We start from the raw sequence: 20,036 nt of genomic DNA, 5'->3' as shown, positions 1-20,036 counted from the left end.
GCATTGGAAGTCTTGACATTTTCATGTTTCTTTAAATGAATTTTTAATGCACTGGACTGAGTAAAGCTTTTATGACAGAGCTCACAACTAAAAGGTTTTTCTTTGGTGTGAGTCCGCATATGTGACTGTAAGGCAGCCTTCAAAGCAAACTTTTCATTGCAGACATTACAGGCATGCGGTCTCTCACCTGAATGTAACTTTTGATGTGTTTTTAGGCTACTGGGTTGGGTGAAAGTTTTTCCACAAACATCACATTGGTAAGGGCGCTCATTTGTGTGAGTTCTCTTATGAAAACGTAATGTACTGCTACGACGGAATTTATTACCACATTCTTCACATTGAAATGGCTTCTCATCACTATGTATTAAAACATGTGACCTTAAATTCGACTGACAAGCAAAACTCTTACCACACTCTTTACAAGAGTGTGACTTCACTTTCGTGTGTGATAGCATATGCCTGTTCAAAGCTATTGGATTTGGAAAGGTTTTTCCACAGATATCACACAAAAATGGTTTATCATTCTTGTGAACTGCTTTCACATGATCTGCCAATTCATTCATCTTTGTGAAAACTTCTTTACAAAAAGGGCAATTTTGTTCCTGATTTAAATTACAACTACGTCTATGGTTTGTGTAAGCCTTTCTGGCAAAGAAAACTTTCTCACAACCCTTACACGTGAACCATTCATTCCCATCATCACTGTCTTTTTCAGAGGAAGAAGATGAAGAGTCAATAAAATCTTTGGTGACTTCATCAAAAGAAAGATCTCCGTCACTTTCAACAGAATTATTTCCTTTTGATTTAATTTCCATATTTCCAGCATCACCCTTATTTTCAGTTTTATTTACCAACACACACTGATGATTTTCCTTTTCTTTAGCAACATCAAGTGGATCTAACACTTCATCATTTTCACCTTTTTCTGAAGGGGTTGATTCTGTATCACTGGGCAGAGCTGCTGCCCAAATACCAGATCTATTTATAGTATTCTTAGAACTTCTTCTGTTATCATTTCTGCTATCTTCTGTAATAGGAACATGGCTCTGACTGAAACAATCTGCATTAGATGAACATCCTTTTTCAAACTCTGGTTTAGAAACTATACTTACACTTTCTTGCTGTTTTAATGGAAGTTCCTCATATGTATTTATATGTGAGAGAAAAGTTTTCCGCTTCTTATATATATTCACAGGATACTCCTGGCCTGCATTAACCCTATTAGGATTATCTTCAATTGTTTTCCTAGACAAATCCATGTTGCAAAATTTTAGGTATATACAGAGGTAACCATTAGATGTTATTACGAAAAACAACAAATCTTCCCATTCTTCATACTTATTTCATGTTAAAAATGTTTAAATAATTAAAAAGTTAAAATTAATATCATACTGAAGATACCATATAAGTAGATTTAAAATTCTAAATAGTCTTTGATCAAGGATAGTGTCTATAAATCTTCTGTAATCTTGACAAATTATTACTCATAAATATGATAAATCTAATAAAATTAAGCAATGCTAACACTACAATCGTAACAGTATATTTTGATAACACATAAATATCAAAATCAAATCATGCAAATAAAGTTTACACACTGTGTAACATTTGAAAAGCTTCCATAGAATATCTCACTAGTTGAACAGAATAATCAGGAAAATAGTCACAGACGCTCAAGTGCTTCAATACGACCGCTTCTGAATTAAGGAATACTGCTGCTCTTTTGTAGTATTGCTGCATAACTTATTTTGAGCAACATCTATCCAACTGGAGACACCTGAAAAACAATATTACAAGATTATGTGAAATAGGTTCAAAACAAAAGTTATCACAGCATTAAACTTGTTTTTCAATTAAAGCCATCCATCACATTTTGCCAATATTATGGTCTGCAGTGATCCCAAGGCTCACACTTCTTTGCCCACAAATGACACTATTACCTGAACCCTTGGGCATCTATTCACCAACCCCATCATAATTTATGTGACTGAGCATACAACAGTGAGATTAACCAGGTTAGATTGTTTATTTTTATGGTATTTTTACGTTGCATGGAACCAATGGTTATTCAGCAATGGGACCAACTGCTTTACATGACTTCACGACCACGTCAAGAGTGAACTTCTATCACCAGAAATACACATCTCTGATGTCTCAATAGAATGCCCGAGAATTGAACTCGTGGCTACCAAGGTGGCAGGCCAACACCAAGCTGACCATGCCACCGAGGCACTGCAACAAAGTTAGAAAACAAATACACATGTATTTTCACAGTAACCCCATCATATGCCTGAACTACTATTTCAGTGGAAGGCAGAGCTACTGAATTTCTCAAAACAGTTTGCAAAGGATTGACAAGTCCATAAGAGCTATTGAAAACTAGTGTCAGGGACCATGACTTACAAACATCAAAAAGGTATTACTACAGATGATGAATCCATGAGTACTGTAACCACAACATAACATGTTTGTGGATTTGTCTAAACATGTAATAAACTTTTCATCAAAATCTTTATGAATATGTGCATGTATGTATTCCATACATACCAAGTAATGGTAATCTGTATGTAATGTCATGGATGAGTGGACCTGGGACTTTATAGAAAAGTTTATTTTGGAACCTAAGGCTGCAAATGATATATCTTATATTCATAATATTGTACAGAACTTGAGTAAAGATTCATGTAAATTTGATTCTCAAAAGCTACAGAACATGATATTGTCATGATACAATAAAGTTTTATACATACTTACCTGACAGATATATACGATTAATGGCCCACCCAGCCTCCCCGCAGGAGACAGGTGGAAGAGAAGAAATCTGATTAGAAAACGGGAATGGTCCCTAGTCCTGCCACCCAGGGCAGGGCGGTAGATCACCTGACCTACCTGTAGCGTGTGCCACGACATTTGAATTTCTGTCGGGGACGATGGAGTCTATAGCTAAGTATATATCTGTCAGGTAAGTATGTATAAAACTTTATTGTATCATGACAATATCATTTTTATACATTCAACTTCCCTGCCAGATATATACTTAGCTGATTAGCACCCATTGGTGGTGGGTAAGAGACAGCTAACTACTGAAATAGACAGGTAAACAACATATGTTGTAGGTATTAATAAACCTTGGTTCCTACCTGATTAGGCGGAAGACTTCGTGGCTACTGCCCAGGAGTCTGCTTCGCCTCAAGAGCCTCAGCGAGATATTGATCTATGGCTAAGAGTTCTTGTGGGTCTGCCAATGGGGTCTTATCCACTTACTCGGCAGAGCCTAAAGGCCTTTGTCATTGGGTGCTATTCCACTAACATGACAATACACCTTGTTCAAGGAGCACAACACCGATCCCGATCACCTGATCCTAACATCCATGTTAGTTCTAAAGATTGCAAGGAGTTATCCCCAAACTCCCTACAAACAACCAATAACTCGAAACATAAAATCACGTACACTTTATAACAAAACAAAACAAAAAAATTTTTACCCCCCTACTAGCCATATATACCCCAGGTCCCCTACTAGAAAAGACACCAGCCGCCCGTGCGACATCAACACACTTGCTAGTAGGAAACCAAGCACATATCTGACAAGAGGGTTTATGTACATTTAAGATAAAAGATTTTTAAGGATCAGTCTTTGCTCCAAGTCCCAGTACTGTATCTGCTGACACAAATGGACCGAGAGAGAAGCATTTCTCATAGGTCACCCTTACATCCTTCAGGTAATGAGATGCAAAAACTGAATTGCATCTCCAATATGTAGTTTCTATGATATTCCTTTGAGACATATTCTTTTGAAACGCTAGCGACGTTGCTACCACCCTTACTTCATGAGTTTTAACTCTTAGAAGTCCGAAGGATTCATCCGGGCAATTCTTGTGCGCCTCAGTAATTACGCTCCTCACAAAGAAGGCTAAGGCGTTTTTAGACATGAGTCTTTTGGGGTTCTTCACAGCACACCAAAGACCTTGTTGACAACCTCCCATCTGCTTCTTTTTCTCCAAATAAAATTTAAGAGCTCTAACCGGGCAGAGAGACCTTTCTATCTCTCTACCTACCAGGTTAGATAGGCCTTTTACCTCAAAGCTCCTGGGCCAAGGTTTTGATGGGTTCTCATTTTTCGCCAGAAATAATGTCTGGAACGAACAGATAGCCGCATCTCCTTTAAACCCCACTTTAGAGTCTAGAGCGTGCAATTCGCTCGTCCTCTTGGCCGTCGCGAGGGACAATAGGAATAAACATTTCCTAGTAATGTCCCGGAAGGAGGCAAGATGTAGAGGTTCGAATTTGTCCGAGGCAAGGAATTTCAGGACCACGTCCAGATTCCAGCTAGGTATTCTCGGAGTCCTTGATTTCGAAGTCTCGAAAGACCGAATCAAATCGTGGAGATCCTTATTCTCTGCAATCTCCAGCCCTCGATTCCTGAATACTGATGACAGCATACTCCTGTATCCCTTGATGGTTGACACAGAAAGTTGCGATTCCTCTCTAAGAAAAAGGAGGAAATCGGCAATGTTGGTTACAGAGGTACTGGAGGAGGACAGCTTCTTCATCCTACACCATCTCCTAAAGACTTCCCACTTCGATTGGTATACTCGTCTCGTTGAAGATCTGCGGGCTCTAGCGATAGCGCTTGCAGCTTTGCGAGAAAATCCCCTCGCTCTGACGAGTCTTTCGACAGTCGAAAGGCAGTCAGAGCGAGACCGGGGAGGTTGTGATGAAACCTCTCGAAGTGGGGTTGTCTGAGTAGATCTGTTCTGCTTGGCAGAGACCTGGGGAAGTCCACTATCCACTCCAGTACCTCCGTGAACCATTCTTGGGCTGGCCAAAATGGGGCTATGAGGGTCAACCTCGTCCCCTTTGAAGCCACGAATTTCCTGAGTACTTCCCCCAGGATCTTGAATGGGGGAAAGGCGTAGGCGTCTAGGCCCGACCAATCTAGGAGAAACGCGTCGATTGCAAAGGCTCTTGGATCTTCTACTAATGAACAAAATATCTCTACCCTTTTGGAGAGGAACATAGCAAATAGGTCTATGTGAGGCCTCCCCCACAGGGACCACAGACTTCGACACACTTCTGCGTGCAGAGTCCACTCTGTGGGAAGGACCTGATTCCTCCTGCTTAGCCTGTCTGCTCTCACATTTCGTATCCCTTGTACAAATCTTGTGAGGAGAGTTATACCTCTTTCCTCTGTCCAGGTTAACAGATCTCTTGTTAGCTGATAGAGGGAGAACGAATGAGTCCCTCCTTGTTTGCGGATGTAAGCCAGAGCCGTGGTGTTATCCGAGTTTATCTGAACCACCCCGCCTCTGACTACCTCCTTGAAGAATCTTAAGGCCAGGTGTATGGCCACTAGCTCCTTGCAATTGATATGCCAAGACACCTGTTCCTTTGTCCAGGTGCCCGACACCTCCCTTGCTCCTAGCGTTGCTCCCCATCCCGACTCCGAAGCGTCGGAAAATAACACTTGGTTGGGGTTCTGCAGGGCAAGGGACACGCCTTCGTTCTTCTTTAGAGGAATGATCCACCACTTTAAGTGATTCTTCACCTCCTGTGGAATCGGAAAAGAGTCTGAGAGTTGCCCCGTCTTCCAACTCCATACCTTTTTCAGGAAAAACTGAAGAGGGCGAAGGTGAAGCCTCCCTAGAGTGAAGAACTTTTCTAGCGAGGACAGAGTCCCTAACAGGCTCAAATATTCCCTCGCTGAACTGTGTTCTCTCTCTAAGAAGTTCGAGATTCTTGACAAGCCTCGAGCGATTCTCTCTTGCGAAGGAAATACCCGAAAACCCCGAGAATCCATCTGAATCCCCAGATAAACCAGGTTCTGGCTGGGGATCAGTTGCGACTTCTCGAGGTTTACGAGTAATCCCAGAGACTGTATCATATTTCGTGTTATCATCAGGTCCTCCAAACACTGGCTCTCCGACTTGGCCCTGATCAGCCAGTCGTCTAAGTAGAGGGAGATGTTGATTCCCTCTAGATGAAGCCATTTCGCTACATTCGCCATCAGGTTGGTGAAGACCTGAGGAGCTGTAGACAGGCCGAAACACAGAGCCCTGAATTGAAAAATCTTGCCCCCTATCATGAACCGAAGATATTTCTTCAACGAGTGGTGAATGGGGACGTGGAAATACGCGTCTTGTAAGTCCAGCGAGACCATCCAATCTCCTGGACGTAGGGCTGACATCACCGAGGAGGACGTTTCCATTCGGAATTTCTTCTTTTGTACAAATCGGTTCAGCGCGCTTACGTCCAGTACCGGTCTCCACCCCCCCGAAGCCTTTGGTACTAGGAAAAGGCGATTGTAAAATCCCGGGGAGAGTGGATCCTGTACTAGTTCGATGGCCTCCTTTTCCCACATTTGATCCACCATTTGAAGGAGCGTATCTTTCATTATAGGGTCTCTGTATCTTGCTGACAGTTCCCGAGGAGTAGAGGTTAGGGGAGGACTGTCTTCGAAGGGGATGATGTATCCCTTCTTTAGAACCGAAACCGACCAAGAGTCGGCTCCTCTCCGCGCCCAGGCTCCTGCGAAGTTCAGGAGTCTGGCGCCTACTGGTGTTTGGAAGATTTGCAAGTCATTTTCCTTTCTTGAAGGGCCTGAAGGAAGACCTTCCTCTCTTATCAGAGCTCTTCTTTCTGGAGGGGGGACGAGCCGTTGCACCTCCACGAAAGGGCTGCTGAGGAGGACGAGAGTCGTTCTTAATCGTTGAAACTACAGGGCGACTCTTCTTCGTAGTCTGCACAAGGAGGTCTTGTGTAGCCTTCTCAGTTAGTGAGAGAGATATATCTTTCACCAACTGAGAAGGAAACAGATGATCAGACAAAGGGGCGAACAATAACGCGGTTCTCTGACTAGGAGAAACAGCCTTAGACAAAAGGGATCCATACACCGATCTCTTCTTTAGTAAGCCTGCTCCAAATAGGGAAGAAACCTCTCCCGAACCGTCTTGTATCGCCTTGTCCATACATGCCAGGACGCTATGGAGAACTTCTGGGTTTTTAAGAAACTCCGAGTCCTGAGACTTCTTAGCAAGTACTCCGAGAGACCAGCCTAGGAAATTGAACACTTCTAAGACGATGAATAGTCCTTTAAGAAGGTGGTTCAACTCCGAAATGCTCCATGTCGATCTGGCCGACCCTAAAGTGTCGTCTGGAGGCATCAACCAGATTCGAGAAGTCTGCGTCTGCCGATGCAGGGAGAGAAAGACCCATAGCTTCTCCTGTCCCGTACCAAATACCTCTCCTTCCAAGGAGTTTGGAAGGAGGCATGCAGAACACTGTTTTGCCCAACTCTTTCTTCGTGCCCATCCATGAATCTAGAGACTGGAGGGCCTTCTTCATAGAAATTGCTGGTTTCATCTTAAGGAAAGCAGAGGACTTTACTGTTGTAGTGCTTGAGAAGAGCGAGCGAGGCGAAGGAGGAGCAGCTGGGCTAAGAGAGTCTCCATACTCTTGAAGTAATAAGGAGGCTAAAGTCTTGTAGTTAGACAGACCCTCATTTGTAGGGAGCTCGTCTTCTGACACCTCTTCTAAAACTCGATCGGAAGAGGGAGAACGTTCCCGTTTGGAGGAAGAGTCTTTCCAAGACCTCCTTCGATCCGAAGAAGAGGTGCTTCTGTCTGGGGAAGAGCCACCAAATTCGGACACGAGTCTAGTCGAATCTTGCCTCATGGTTGATTTCCGACTCCTGACTCCTGACTCATGCCTCCTGACTCCTGACTCCTGCCTCCTGGGTGACTCCTCACTCCTGGCTCCTGACCCCTGCCTCCTTGGTGACTCCTCACTCCTGGCTGGCGCCATACGCCTGTTAGGCTCCTCAAACCTGGTTGGAGTCGTGCGCTTGGTTGACTCCTCACTCCTGTTAGGAGTCACGCGTTTAGTTGACTCCCGTCTGATTGACTCCTCACTCCTGGAAGGTGCCACGCGTCTGAACGACTCTTCACTCCTAGCAGGAGCCTTGCGTTTGGTTGGCTCCTCGCTCTTGTTAAGAGCCTCACTCCTGGAAGGAGCTTCGCTCCTGGCGGCAGGGACCTCCATACGTCTAGAGGACCTCTTGATGGGAAGGGAAGTATCTTTCCTTCGAGGAGGTTCCTTTGAAAGCACTCCCACTAACGACGATATCTGCTCTTGCATAGAGAGGAGGAATCTCTTAGTAGCCTCATCTTTATCCTCTTCGGGAGGAGGAGAAGGAGGAGGGGAGGTGTCTATGGGCTCCACTCCAACTACGGGTGACAATAGGGCTCTCTTTGCCCTCTTAACATCCGAAGGAGACTCCTCAGGGAAGCGTTCCGGGCTCGAGTCAAGAGTCGGCGCCTTCCAACTCCTCTTCAATGGTCGCGAGCGATCAGAATCCCTCCAATCGCATCTAGGAGACAAAGATCCCGACGACGAGAAACACTCACGCAGGACGCTTTTGCAATAGCGATCCCTGGCAGTCTGGGGTGTCACAGAGCCTGCCGAAGGGACACCTGATCGGTGGGGAATCTCCACAACCTCCATACGGTTTTTGACATTCCTTCTCCTCTGGGCATGGGAGCTTGGAAGAGGTCTAGACCTGGGAGCGTTGTGGAGCCGACCAGATGCCCCCTCCACTACACAGGGGACACTCATATCACTGTCCACTGTACAATCACTAGCCTTACCTTGCAGAGCAGCCATCTTGTTTTCCATGATTTTGAAAGCTGCTTTTAGATCCGCAAGTTCTTTTGCCGAATCTGCAGGATCTGCAATAGGTGAAGAGGCTGAAAAGGAAGGAGAAGTGGCAATTCTTACAAGAGGGGAAGAAGTTCCCAAACTAGGAACTAGCTCATTAGATCTAGAACCACTCATACTTCTAGAGGAAGCTTTCCTCACTCTCTCTCTCTCTAACTTCTTCAAATAAGTAGTTAGATTCTTCCACCCTCTCTCACTCAAATTCTCACATTCCTTACAAGTATTAGTAAAAGAACATTCATACTCTCTGCAACCTTTACATACGGTGTGAGGATCTACCGAAGCTTTCGGCAACCTCACCTTACAGCCTACATTCACACAATATCTCATCACCATTCCGGCGTCAGACATTCTAAGAAAATTCCAAAGCAAGTCCACAAAAACAGTCCACAAAAGCGTATGCCAATCCAACAATCCAGATACGTCACCAAAAGTCGGTCAAGATCAATTGTCGATGAAAAAAGAAAATCCAGTCAAGAGGAACCAAAAACAATGTTGATGGTCCGGGCGACAGAAGAAATCTGATTAGAAAACGGGAATGGTTCCTAGTCCTGCCACCCAGGGCAGGGCGGTAGATCACCTGACCTACCTGTAGCGTGTGCCACGAAATTTGAATTTCTGTCGGGGATGACAGAGTCTATAGCTAAGTATATATCTGGCAGGGAAGTTGAATGTATAAAAACTTATTTTATTACTAAAGTAATATAATATTTATTTCAAAGAATATGAAACAAAATGTCAGACTATACTTCCATTTAAAGGAATCAAAACTTAGTGACAAGTAAGATATGATGGATAAAACTTATTCAAAAAGCCTAATGTCTCAAAATAAGTCAATCCTAAAACATATAATACCTAATGTTGGCAGAGATCAAAATAAGTTAACAGTGTAGAAAATGCTAACTAGTCTAACATTCAATAACAAGCTGGCACTTGAACAACACAAAATTAACTTACTTCAATTATATAAAAAAAAAAAAAAAAAAAAAAAAAAAAAAATGCACAGAAAAAGTAGCTCCATAAAAAAAAAAAAATTAGAAACACAGAAAGACTAGCTCTCCATTATGAATAAAAAAAAAGCTGCTAAATAAATTTTTCATTGGCTTGGTACCAATAGGCAACCCACCCTGATTGTCCTTACCTGGTTGCCATAGTAGTCTACGTATTCGGAGTTTTCCACCTCTAGTACAAATCTGGGGAAAAGAAAATCCATAAACAATACAAATGAAAGAAAATAAAATACATAAAGGAAATTTTCTATGAGAAATAAAAAAAGAAAGAACTGGTGATTCCAAACAATAGAAATGCTGTCCTATATGTACACAAAATAATGCAACTCTTTCTGGGAAACTGCGAGATCCACCCACACAAGCACAGTAATTAGGAGGGACTGATTGTTTGTAATGTGGCAATATTGTGACCTCAAAAAGGTCTTAGTTACAGATATAAGGTTCAAGATTTTTTTTCATAATCACCGGTATTGCTTTATTTAGTTTACACTTCACTATCTAGATTATCTCACTGTGTTTTTCCAATATGTATTACAATATTTTGAAACTGCTGCTCTAAATGTCAATTGTTAAACACTTAACAATGTTTAATGTTCACTCAAATATATTTCGACACATCATACCATTCAGTATCCCTTCCAGTGTTATTTTAAGCTAATATCATGAGAAACTTCTATTAATTTTCTACTTTTTTGGTTAATAGGCACTTGAAGACAACTCCAGTTCCAAAGTCAGTCCAGATAGAGAAAGATTCAACAGATTTACTGTCTGAATTAAGGGATTTTCTACACTATACACCTCTACAGTTAAAGAAAATGGAAAAAAAAATACTTTCTTAACTTCAAAGTCTGCCTAATTAGAGATTCACCGTACTTTTATAGTGAAGTCTAGAGCTACCCAAGTGCCTCTGGTTGCATCATAAAGTCATTAAGTTAACTACCAGCAACTTAAAAGGATTCTTGCTCTCCAGAGAAAGCAATCTGTAGTCCTGTTATTTGCAAAAAATTATCTGACACATCAGGTAAAAGGTTCCGAAGGTAGAAAAGACAATGAAGCAGAAGAAACTGATACTGTATGACAAAGCTAAATATAGACGCGTCAGCATAAAATATTTTTTTCCTTTTAAAGGCTGTTAGGGCTGTCAATGTTTGAGCCAGAAAAATAAGGGAAAGAAACGATGAAATCATAATACCATCCCATGTCTTCCTTTGGTGTTGCAAAGGGGTACTAGACAATTATGAGCATACAAGAGAAGGAGAGAGAATCATCATGATGAGGGAGAGAGAGAGAGAGAGAGAGAGAGAGAGAGAGAGAGAGAGAGAGAGAGAGAGAGAGAGAGAGAGAGAGAATTTTCATCTTTAAGAACTATGTTAAGGCAAAATCCAAGATGTCTTCAATTGGAAATATGACCAGAATGCAAAATTGTTTAATAGTTTTCTTGAATTTTTTATATGGGGGATTAAAATTCTTGCTTCTAATTATCTGCGTTCCTTTCTTTTTATTATATAACAAGAGCCCAGCATGTGAAATCAATACCATGTCCATGTCATAGTCACACTTAATTACAACAGCACCATAATTCTTAACCATAAAAGGGATTTTGACAAAGGAAAAAATCTATTTCTGGGGAAGACCTGTGTCGCCCGGTGAAAAGTCCCTGTAGCTCACTTTTCTAAGTATAAATAGATTCTAAATATACAGAAAGAAAAAAGCTAGCATGGTATACTGAGGTTACTACCTCCAGCACGAGCAGCCCAAGGGGCGTCGATATAAAGTATAAGGGCGAGTGGAAGCCACTATTCACAGGTCTTCTGCCAATTAGAGGATTCCTTTCCAAAATCCCTCTCTTGGAGAGAGCCGTTGCAACGGCTACTCCTCCCTCCTCGCTTCCACTACTACTACTACTACCCGACTCGCGCGCCATCTAGCATTCATGGATTATACACCCTAGCTTGGATTGGTTAAGGGTGGGAAATTTAATTAGAAGGGATGGGTTCACCGGGCGATACAGGTCTTCCCCCAGAAATAGATTTTTCCTTTGTCAAAATCCCTTTTCTGGGTTCAACCTGTGTTCGCCGGTGAAAAAACGTATCAGAGCAACTTCCATCCAAGCTTACCAGATACCAAACCAGAGTATAAAGGAGGAGTTAATGAAACCTAAGGTTCATTTAAAAAATAAATTTACTTATTTGCTAATTACAATAGGACTTCAACTATGACTTAGAACTAGTAACAATATGACAATATAATACACTCAAGAATGGTATCCAGAGCAGAAAACTAGGGTATGTACAGATAGGTCCATAAAACAATTATGGCCTCAACATTATGTATACATGATCCAGTGGCCAGATGACAAACAAACCCTCTCGACCCGGAGGAGAGAGGTTCAGTGGGGAATACGAGCGAGGCAGGCAGGAAGGAGAGAGTATTTAAGGAAAAAGGTGACAGCCTAAGGAAAGGATTCGACCAGGTTCATCAATCAGGGAAGACTATGCTCCCTGCAGCAACTGCTTTGAATTCAAGGGCCTCTAGATTCTTGAGATAGTGGCGCTTAAAACTGCTGAAGATTTCCAACCCGTATATTTCTTCAGGTCTTCAAAATTCATATTGTGAAAGGAATTAATAGAGGTAGCCACTGCTCGGACGTCATGGACGTGTGGAACTGAATCCGGTTGGCCTGTTTAATAAAGTAGAGTATTTGTTGTCTAATACCTCTAAGAGAAATCGTACCACCTTTCTCTCTAATGCAAAGGGGGCCTGAAGATTTTCCGGAAGTTCTGGCTAAGAAGGATTTAAGGGTAGCGACAGGGCACAATGATGTGTCCTGTGCTAAGGGTATGATTTTCAATGGAGTCCACCTGTTTTGTGGGTCCTCATTCTTAGCTAAGAACCTCCGGTCTGGGGATAGTAATATACTTCCCCCGACGGGATGAATTCTATATGGTCTGGATTCCTAGAGAGAGCCGAAAGCTCAGATATTCTGGCACCCGAGGCCATGGCCATCAGGAATAAAGTTTTCCTAAGCAGGGTTATATAAGAGCATGACTCATTACAGGCAGTCCCCAGGTTACGACGGGGGTTCCGTTCTTGAGACGCGTCATAAGCCGAAAATCGTCGTAAGCCGGAACATTGTCAAAAATCCAAAGAAAACCTTACTTCTAATGCTTTAGGCGCATTCAAAACTATGTAAACTGCATTCGTATTGCATTTTTCATAAAAAAAAACTTTAAATATTGATTATTTTGCATTTTTGGTGTCATATTTCATCTGCCAGATCAGCATTTGTAGGCTTCGTAACTCTGGAACATGTGTCGTAACCCTGGAACATGCGTCGTAACCCTGGAAATAATTTCTGATGAATATAATTGAAAAGCGTCATAACCTCGGAACGTCGTAAGCCAAGACCGTCGTAACCCAGGGACTGCCTGTATTAGTGTCTGAGGCTAACTTAAGTACGTCATTCAAAAACCAAGAGACCGTATGAGGGCGGTCTATTGGTCTCAGGAGGGCACATGCTCGTGGAATTGAGGTGAAGTATGAATCTGACAAGTTAATATTAAAGGCAATCTGGAAAATCTTCCTTAAGGCTGACTTGATTGTTGTAATGGTACTAGCAGCCAGGCCTTTCTCAAATAGAGTTCTAAAGAATGAGATTGCCAGATTCGTAGTCATTTCATGAGCAGCTGTGTCTTTTAGAAATTTGGCCAATTTCTTTACTGCTGAATCATACTGTCTGAGCATTGACTCTCTTTTATTTGATTCTATGAATAAGATACTTAGTGGATTAATACTAGCGTCCTTTTAAGCTGCAAACTTCATGAAGTCCATAAAGTTAGGGCATTCAGAATTCTCGAGGAAGCTGACACAGTCTGAGTTTGTATTGTCTGTGTCAGCTCCAGACGAGGGATCCGTCTGGACCAGAGCTTCAATTCTAGAAGAAGCGGAAACCAGTTGCTCTTTGGCCAGTTGGGTGCCACTAGTGCTACTTGTCCTGTGGAAGATCTTAGCTTGTGCAGGACCTTCATCAGAAGATTCACCGGTGGAAATAGGTAAATCTTCTGCCAATTGTTGCAATTTATGGACATTGCATCTGTGGCGTAAGTTAGAGGCTCCAGGTTGGTTGCCACGTAACATAGTAGTTTGTGGTCGGATTCTATGGCGAATAGATCTACTTGAAGGTCCGGGCTTTGATTGCAAATCCACCGGAATGACTTCCTGTCCAGGGACCACTCCGATCCCTGCAGAGTTGTCCTGGAAAGTGCGTCTGCGATAACATTCTTTACTCCTGCCAGGTGAGTTGCTGACAGGTGCCAATGATTTTTCATCGCCAATGAGAATATCGCAATCAATACATGATTTAGTTTGCTTGACCTGGAGCCTCCTCTGTTTATGCAGTGTACCACCACTAGGCTGGCCGAGACTACTCTCACCTGATTGTTCCTGGCCGGAGCCAGTCGTTTTCCAGGTTCCGACATTTCGTCCATGGACGAAGCCGCTTGTTAGAATAGGTGGAATTATTGAGATCTTGTCCCTGAGATTGATACTGGCTCTCTCTCTCCAGACTCGATTGATGTCCTTCAATCTGGCTTTTAATACGACGTCTGTTACTGACGCGAACTGCAGCGAACCTAGGATTCTCTCTTGGGTACGCCGAGACTCCTTCTTGTTCTTGAGGAACTGTTTTGTAGCCGCTGCTATCTCCTTGGCCTTCTTGGGTGGAAGAGATAGCTTGTGTCTCATTAGGTCCCATTGGATCCCCAGCCTTTGGAAGCGGGAAGCCGGAACAAGCAGAGATTTTTCCCTATTTATCTGGAAGCCCAGAAATTTCAAGAATTTTATCACTGGCTGTTGATTTGCGGCACTCTTCAACACTGGCTGCCAAAATGAGCCAGTCGTCTAGGTAGGCTACTAACATAACCTCTTGAGTTCTTAGTTCTTGAACTATCGTCTCTCCTAGTTTTGTGAATATCCTGGGTGTGATGTTGAGCCCGAAAGGCATGACTCTGAATGAGTAAGCCTTGTTTCCTAGTCTGAAGCCTAGGTACGGAGAGAAGTTCCTTGCTATTGGAACGTGATAATAAGTGTCTGTAAGATCTATAGAGGTGGTGATGGCCCCACGGGGTAGTAAGGTCCGTATCTGCAAGACTGTCAACATGTGGAACTTGTTGCAATGAATGTATGAGTTGAGACGGGACAAGTCCAGAATCACTCTTCTTTGTCAGAGTCCTTCTTTGGGACAATGAGCAGACGTCCTTGAAACTTTAGTCGTTTCACTCTTTTTATGGCCTTCTTCTGCAGGAGATCTTTGGTATAGTCTATAAGGTCCGCCGTTGGTATCTGATAAAATTTGATTGGTGGATGGGCCCTTTCTCCCATTTCCACCTCAGACCTTTTGAGACTATACTGTGGGCCCAGGGACTGAAAGTCCAATGGTCCCAGAAGAGAAAATCTCCCTCCTACCTGCGGGCTCTCACTGACTGGTTGCAGGTCTGTTACCTCTACCTCCTTGGAAGCCTCTACCCCTTGGTCCGCCTCGTAGCCGGGAGCCACCTCTGGCCCTGCTACTTCTCGCATGCCTGTTGTGGCTGCGAAATAGATCCATTGCTTAATAGGCGGGGTTAAAGGGTGGGGAGGTCATTATAGCTGTGGAGGTTGAAGGCTGTGGGCTGGCGGAGTTTGTCGTAAACAAACTGTTGCTGCGGATGAGCCTTAGATGTCGAAGGCTTACCGACTTGTATAACCGAGACCGCTTATACGACCGTTAGAGGACGGGAGGCCTGGTAAGGATTGAATCTGCTTGGCCTTTTCTTGGGTCTGGTTTGTTGTCCGGGGGTCTCAAATTTCCATTTGAAGGGAGTCCCCAATGGACCCGGAGGCTCTGGTTGGCTCTGGCTCCTTCTCGAGAGACGTTGTTAACCTTGTCTTCCATGAAGAGGTTTTCTCCCCATATTGAGGATTTTATCAGCCTATTAGGTTCGTGCCTTATCAAGGCACCCGCCAGGACGTATTACTTACAAGCTCGTCTTGCCATCGCAAAGTCGTAGAGGTCCGACTGGAAAGTCTGTAGTAGACCTTTCGTCAGGACCCGGAACACCTGTTCGTCAAGGTAAGTGGAGGCTACCAACTCTGCCGTAGTGACGGAGCTGATAAATCTTCCTAGACTTGATCTTGCTTCAAATTCCGCCTTGATTAAATGGCCCAGAATTTTTAGGCAGCTTCTCGGAAAATAGAGTGGAGGTGCAATCCGGGTCAAGTTTATCTGCTGTAAACGTGGCCGGAGTGTTGTTCCAAAACTCCCTACCTGCAGGGAAGAGAAGAGAGGTAGCCTCTGTCTCCTTTAGTACTGGTAGGGGTTTGTCCTCTGCTGCTGCTTGTAGGGTTAGTTCCGCTACCTTGTCTGTACAGGGTGATGGAACGTTGGCTGGGGTCACAAACATGGTGTAGTTACCCTTGTGTGGCGTCAACTCAGTGTTGACGCGATCCCAGCCAGAGAGGGTGCGAACCCAAATATGTCTCCTTCAGGACTTTGTCTGTTCTGACTAACGCGTGTTCCGCTAGTCTGACAAATCCAGGAAAAGAAATTTGGAGACCCTCCGGGAAGAGCTCAAAGTCCTCCAACAGACGGGTTCCACACCCTTCAATTGATAACTTCCCATCCGAGAATGGGGCATGTAAAGCTAACCGCCACGGGTTGTTCTTGTCAAATGGCGGTAGTTTGTACGCATCCGGCACCGGGGATCCAGAGTGGAGAAATCCAGTCAGCATATCGTCCAGGGGCCTGATCCTCTTGGCCAGAGATGTTATTGCCTGGCCTAAGCTGTCAGAGCCCGAGGCGAGTCGTAACGACTCAAACCTCTCATCAACCACTTCCCTAACCTTCAACATTAGAAGGTTAGCGAGGGTCTCATGGTCGAATCCAAACTCTGTCGCCTTGGATCTGGCGGACTTGGCTCTCGACCCCTTGGGGGGGGGGAGAGAATCCTTGGCAGCAGGCGACTTAGCAAACTAAGTCGACGGCCAAAGGGCCGGAGATGACTCAGTCGCCGCTGACGGAGCTGGTTGGGATCGCTTCGGAAGGGAATTTCCCCAAAGCTTAGCCTACTCAAAGTCTCATATCTCATTGTTATAAGTAATGCCGGCCGAACGGGCTGAAACGGCGGATCAGGGGAAGATAATTCCTCTATTTGAACCTGCCCGCCTCTATTGGGGGGAGCGTAGCTCCTAGCCCGAACCCGTAGCCGGGGGAGACAACTGGGGAGAGAGACCACCGAGCAGCGGAGCTGTGTAAATGCACCATCCGGAGCGATGTCCACCGGCTGGTATGGTACCAGACCGCTATAAGGCCGGCGGAGCTATCCCACTCGGAGACATAAGGGATTACGTATAATACCAGTAAACCCACCACTCCCACTACTCTCTTCCCCCTTTAAGTGAAAACTCAACCGGTCGTTCATCAATAAGACTACTAGCACCGCGAGTTATAGCGTACGGCAAAGCGAGCTAGGAAGTGGTGGGGGGGGGGGGGGGGGATGTGGGGTGGTCGGTCGTGATCGTCTGGCCACCAACCCGATCAGAGATGGTCACCAATTGAAAGCTGTAAGGCCTACTACTGCAGGGGTAGTAGGCCGACTGGGCCTATGGCCCGTCGTGATTGGTACAGCGATCGATCGGTGATCACTCTGAACTGGGAGGACGTGGCCTACTACTAAAGGTTGTACTAAAGGAGGCTAGGCCAAGACGATACACATACCAGATCACTTAATGTACTGCAGTACAATAGACAATACATATAAGAATAATATATACAATTAATAATGAGGCATCATGGAAGAGTTGCAAAGGAATATAAGGCAAAAGGATAATACCCAGTATGGATCTAGCTTAACCTTCAGAGATCATTACAGAACCGGAAAGGTACGCTAAATCTCCTCCAAGACATCATGATGTGGACAGTGGCCCTCGACCAAACCTACTACATTCGAATTTTTCAATCTAGATTGGCAGGGAGGATAGGTCCAACAATGTGATAAGAGAGAGGCTCTCTATCCTTGACATCCTCCCCTCTAGCACCGTAGCGCCGACAGGGGGAGAGGCATAAAGGGTACACGGGTAGGGACACTTATCCTACCTTCCAAGCCAAACCTAGGCTTGGTCAGTTAAGCCAGGGAAGGAAGCAACTCTACCAACCTCTCAGTGATATGAAATCAACGTGCATAATTTAACCTTTATTTGGTTCGCATTAAACAATAACTCATTCATATCTCACACCAGGATAGAGAGAGAGGGGACTCTCTCCTCTCCCGGGATAAATGCGATAGGCTACTAGTAGCCTAACCATTTTACATGTACACTATGCTAAAATTACGCAGATAAGCACGAACACGCTCTTGAGAAGCTGGGGGCGGGGGCAGAGGCCAGAATATAAACTATAAACTAATCAATCTTTCTTTAAAACCCCCGAGGACATCATGAGCACGTTAGGCTTTCCTCCGAACCAATCCTAACTTGGTCGGTTAAAATTAAGCACGTAATATGAAATACATCACTGATAATTGTATGGAGCACTCAAAAAATCATAAATGTGCATAAACAATATAATATACAATAAACAATATAATATGCAATACCATAATGAGGTATCATGGAAGAGTTGCAAGAGGAACATAAGGTGTAAGAAAATTACCCAGCATAGGTCTAGCCTAACTCTCCGAGATCACTATGGATCCGGTCAGGTAGGCCAGATAAACCTCCAAGGACATCCTGGCATGGACGGTGGGCACTCAACCAAACCTTCCATACTCTAAATTTTCGATCTGGTTAGGTAGGGAGGATAGGTCCAACGATGTGACAAGAGAGGTACTCTCTATCCTTGATATCCTCCCCATTAGCACCGTAGCGCAGACGGGGGGAGAGGTAAGGGTATAGGGGTTGGGGCACTTAGCCTACTTTCCAAGCCTAATCTAATCTAAGCCTGGTCGGTTAAGCTAGGGTAGGAAGCAACTCTTCCAACCTCAAGTGATATGAAAATCATAAATGTGCATAAACAATATAATATACAATTCAATAATAATCTAATAATGAGGTATCAAGGAAGAGTTGTAACTAAGGTTAAGGAAACTACCCAGTATGGATCTAGCCTAACCCTCCGAGATCACTATGGAACCGGACAGTTAGGCCAAAGCTCCTCTAAGACATTATAATGTGAACATTAGCCCTCGACCAAACCTACTAAATTCAAATCTTTTCGATTCAGACCGGCAGGGAGGATAGGTCCAACAATGTGAAATGATAGAAAGGTTTACTATCCATGATATCCTCCCCTCTAGCACCGTAGCGCCAGCAGGGGGAGAGGCATAAAGGGTACAGGGTTTGGGACACCTAGCCTACCTTCCAAGTCTGACCTGGGCTTGTTTGATTAAGCTGGGGTGGGGGAAACACCTCTTCCTACCTCTTCAGTGATATTAAATCTACTTGTATATTTATATATCTATTCGGTTCGTATTAACAGTAATCATGGAAAGTCACATCAGGGAGGGAGAAAGAAGCTTTCTCTCTCCTGTCCCATAATTATGTGATAGACTACTAGTAGCCTACCGATCAACATGCATAATATATTAATTTTACCCCGAGATAAGCAAGAACACGCTCTTGAGAAGCTGGGAGGGGGGGGATCTAATTATGAACTAATCAACCTTTCTTTAACCCCTCAGACCTTGACTCCAGAGTACGACAAGAGTGTGTTAGGCCTCTCTATGAACCAAATCTGGTTGAATAATAATTAAACATTTAATATAAGATACGTTTGATGATTGTATGAATAATTTTTGATCTATTAAATTTTTAAAGAAATTGCGCTAGAGCTCCATGCGTTCTGATGATGCTCTCGAAATGGCGGACAAACCGACAACCCCTCAATACATTTCTAAGGGGCCGAAGGCCAATTGGGAAGTCCCGCAACCATCTAAGTTATGAAAACATAAATTGGAATACTCAAACTTCGAAGGAGGAAGAAGTTCTGTAGATGCTATCGCAAAATTAGAGAATTGCTGGGACAACGAAAAGAACGCTTGCACTCAGAGCAATGTCTAATACAGGAATGTTAGATGGCGTGCGAGTCGGGTAGTAGTAGTAGTAGTGGGAGCGAGGAGGGAGGAGTGGCCGTTGCAACGGCTCTCTCCAAGAGAGGGATTCTGGAAAGGAATCCTCTAATTGGCAGAAGACCTGTGAATAGTGGCTTCCACTCGCCCTTATACTTTATATCGACGCTCATTGGGGTGCTCACGCTAGGGGTAGTAACCTCAGCATACC

General features: G+C 43.9%; 1 protein-coding gene across 1 annotated transcript in view; it reads right to left on the bottom strand.

The window, feature by feature from the left end:
- Positions 1-20,036, bottom strand: part of LOC135211388 (zinc finger protein ZFP2-like) — a 53,828-nt gene that overhangs the window by 1,187 nt on the left and 32,605 nt on the right. Inside the window, exons 3-4 of the mRNA XM_064244700.1 lie at positions 9,857-9,908; positions 3-1,777 (exon numbers count right to left, since the gene is read on the bottom strand). Coding sequence (XP_064100770.1) covers positions 3-1,259 — 1,257 coding nt within the window. The 5' untranslated portion in view covers positions 1,260-1,777; positions 9,857-9,908. The remainder of the gene's footprint in view (positions 1-2; positions 1,778-9,856; positions 9,909-20,036) is intronic.

Source organism: Macrobrachium nipponense, chromosome 4 (genome assembly GCF_015104395.2).
Source record: "Macrobrachium nipponense isolate FS-2020 chromosome 4, ASM1510439v2, whole genome shotgun sequence".
NCBI classification, from domain to species: domain Eukaryota; kingdom Metazoa; phylum Arthropoda; class Malacostraca; order Decapoda; family Palaemonidae; genus Macrobrachium; species Macrobrachium nipponense.
This window is presented reverse-complemented; position numbering and strand designations above follow the sequence as displayed.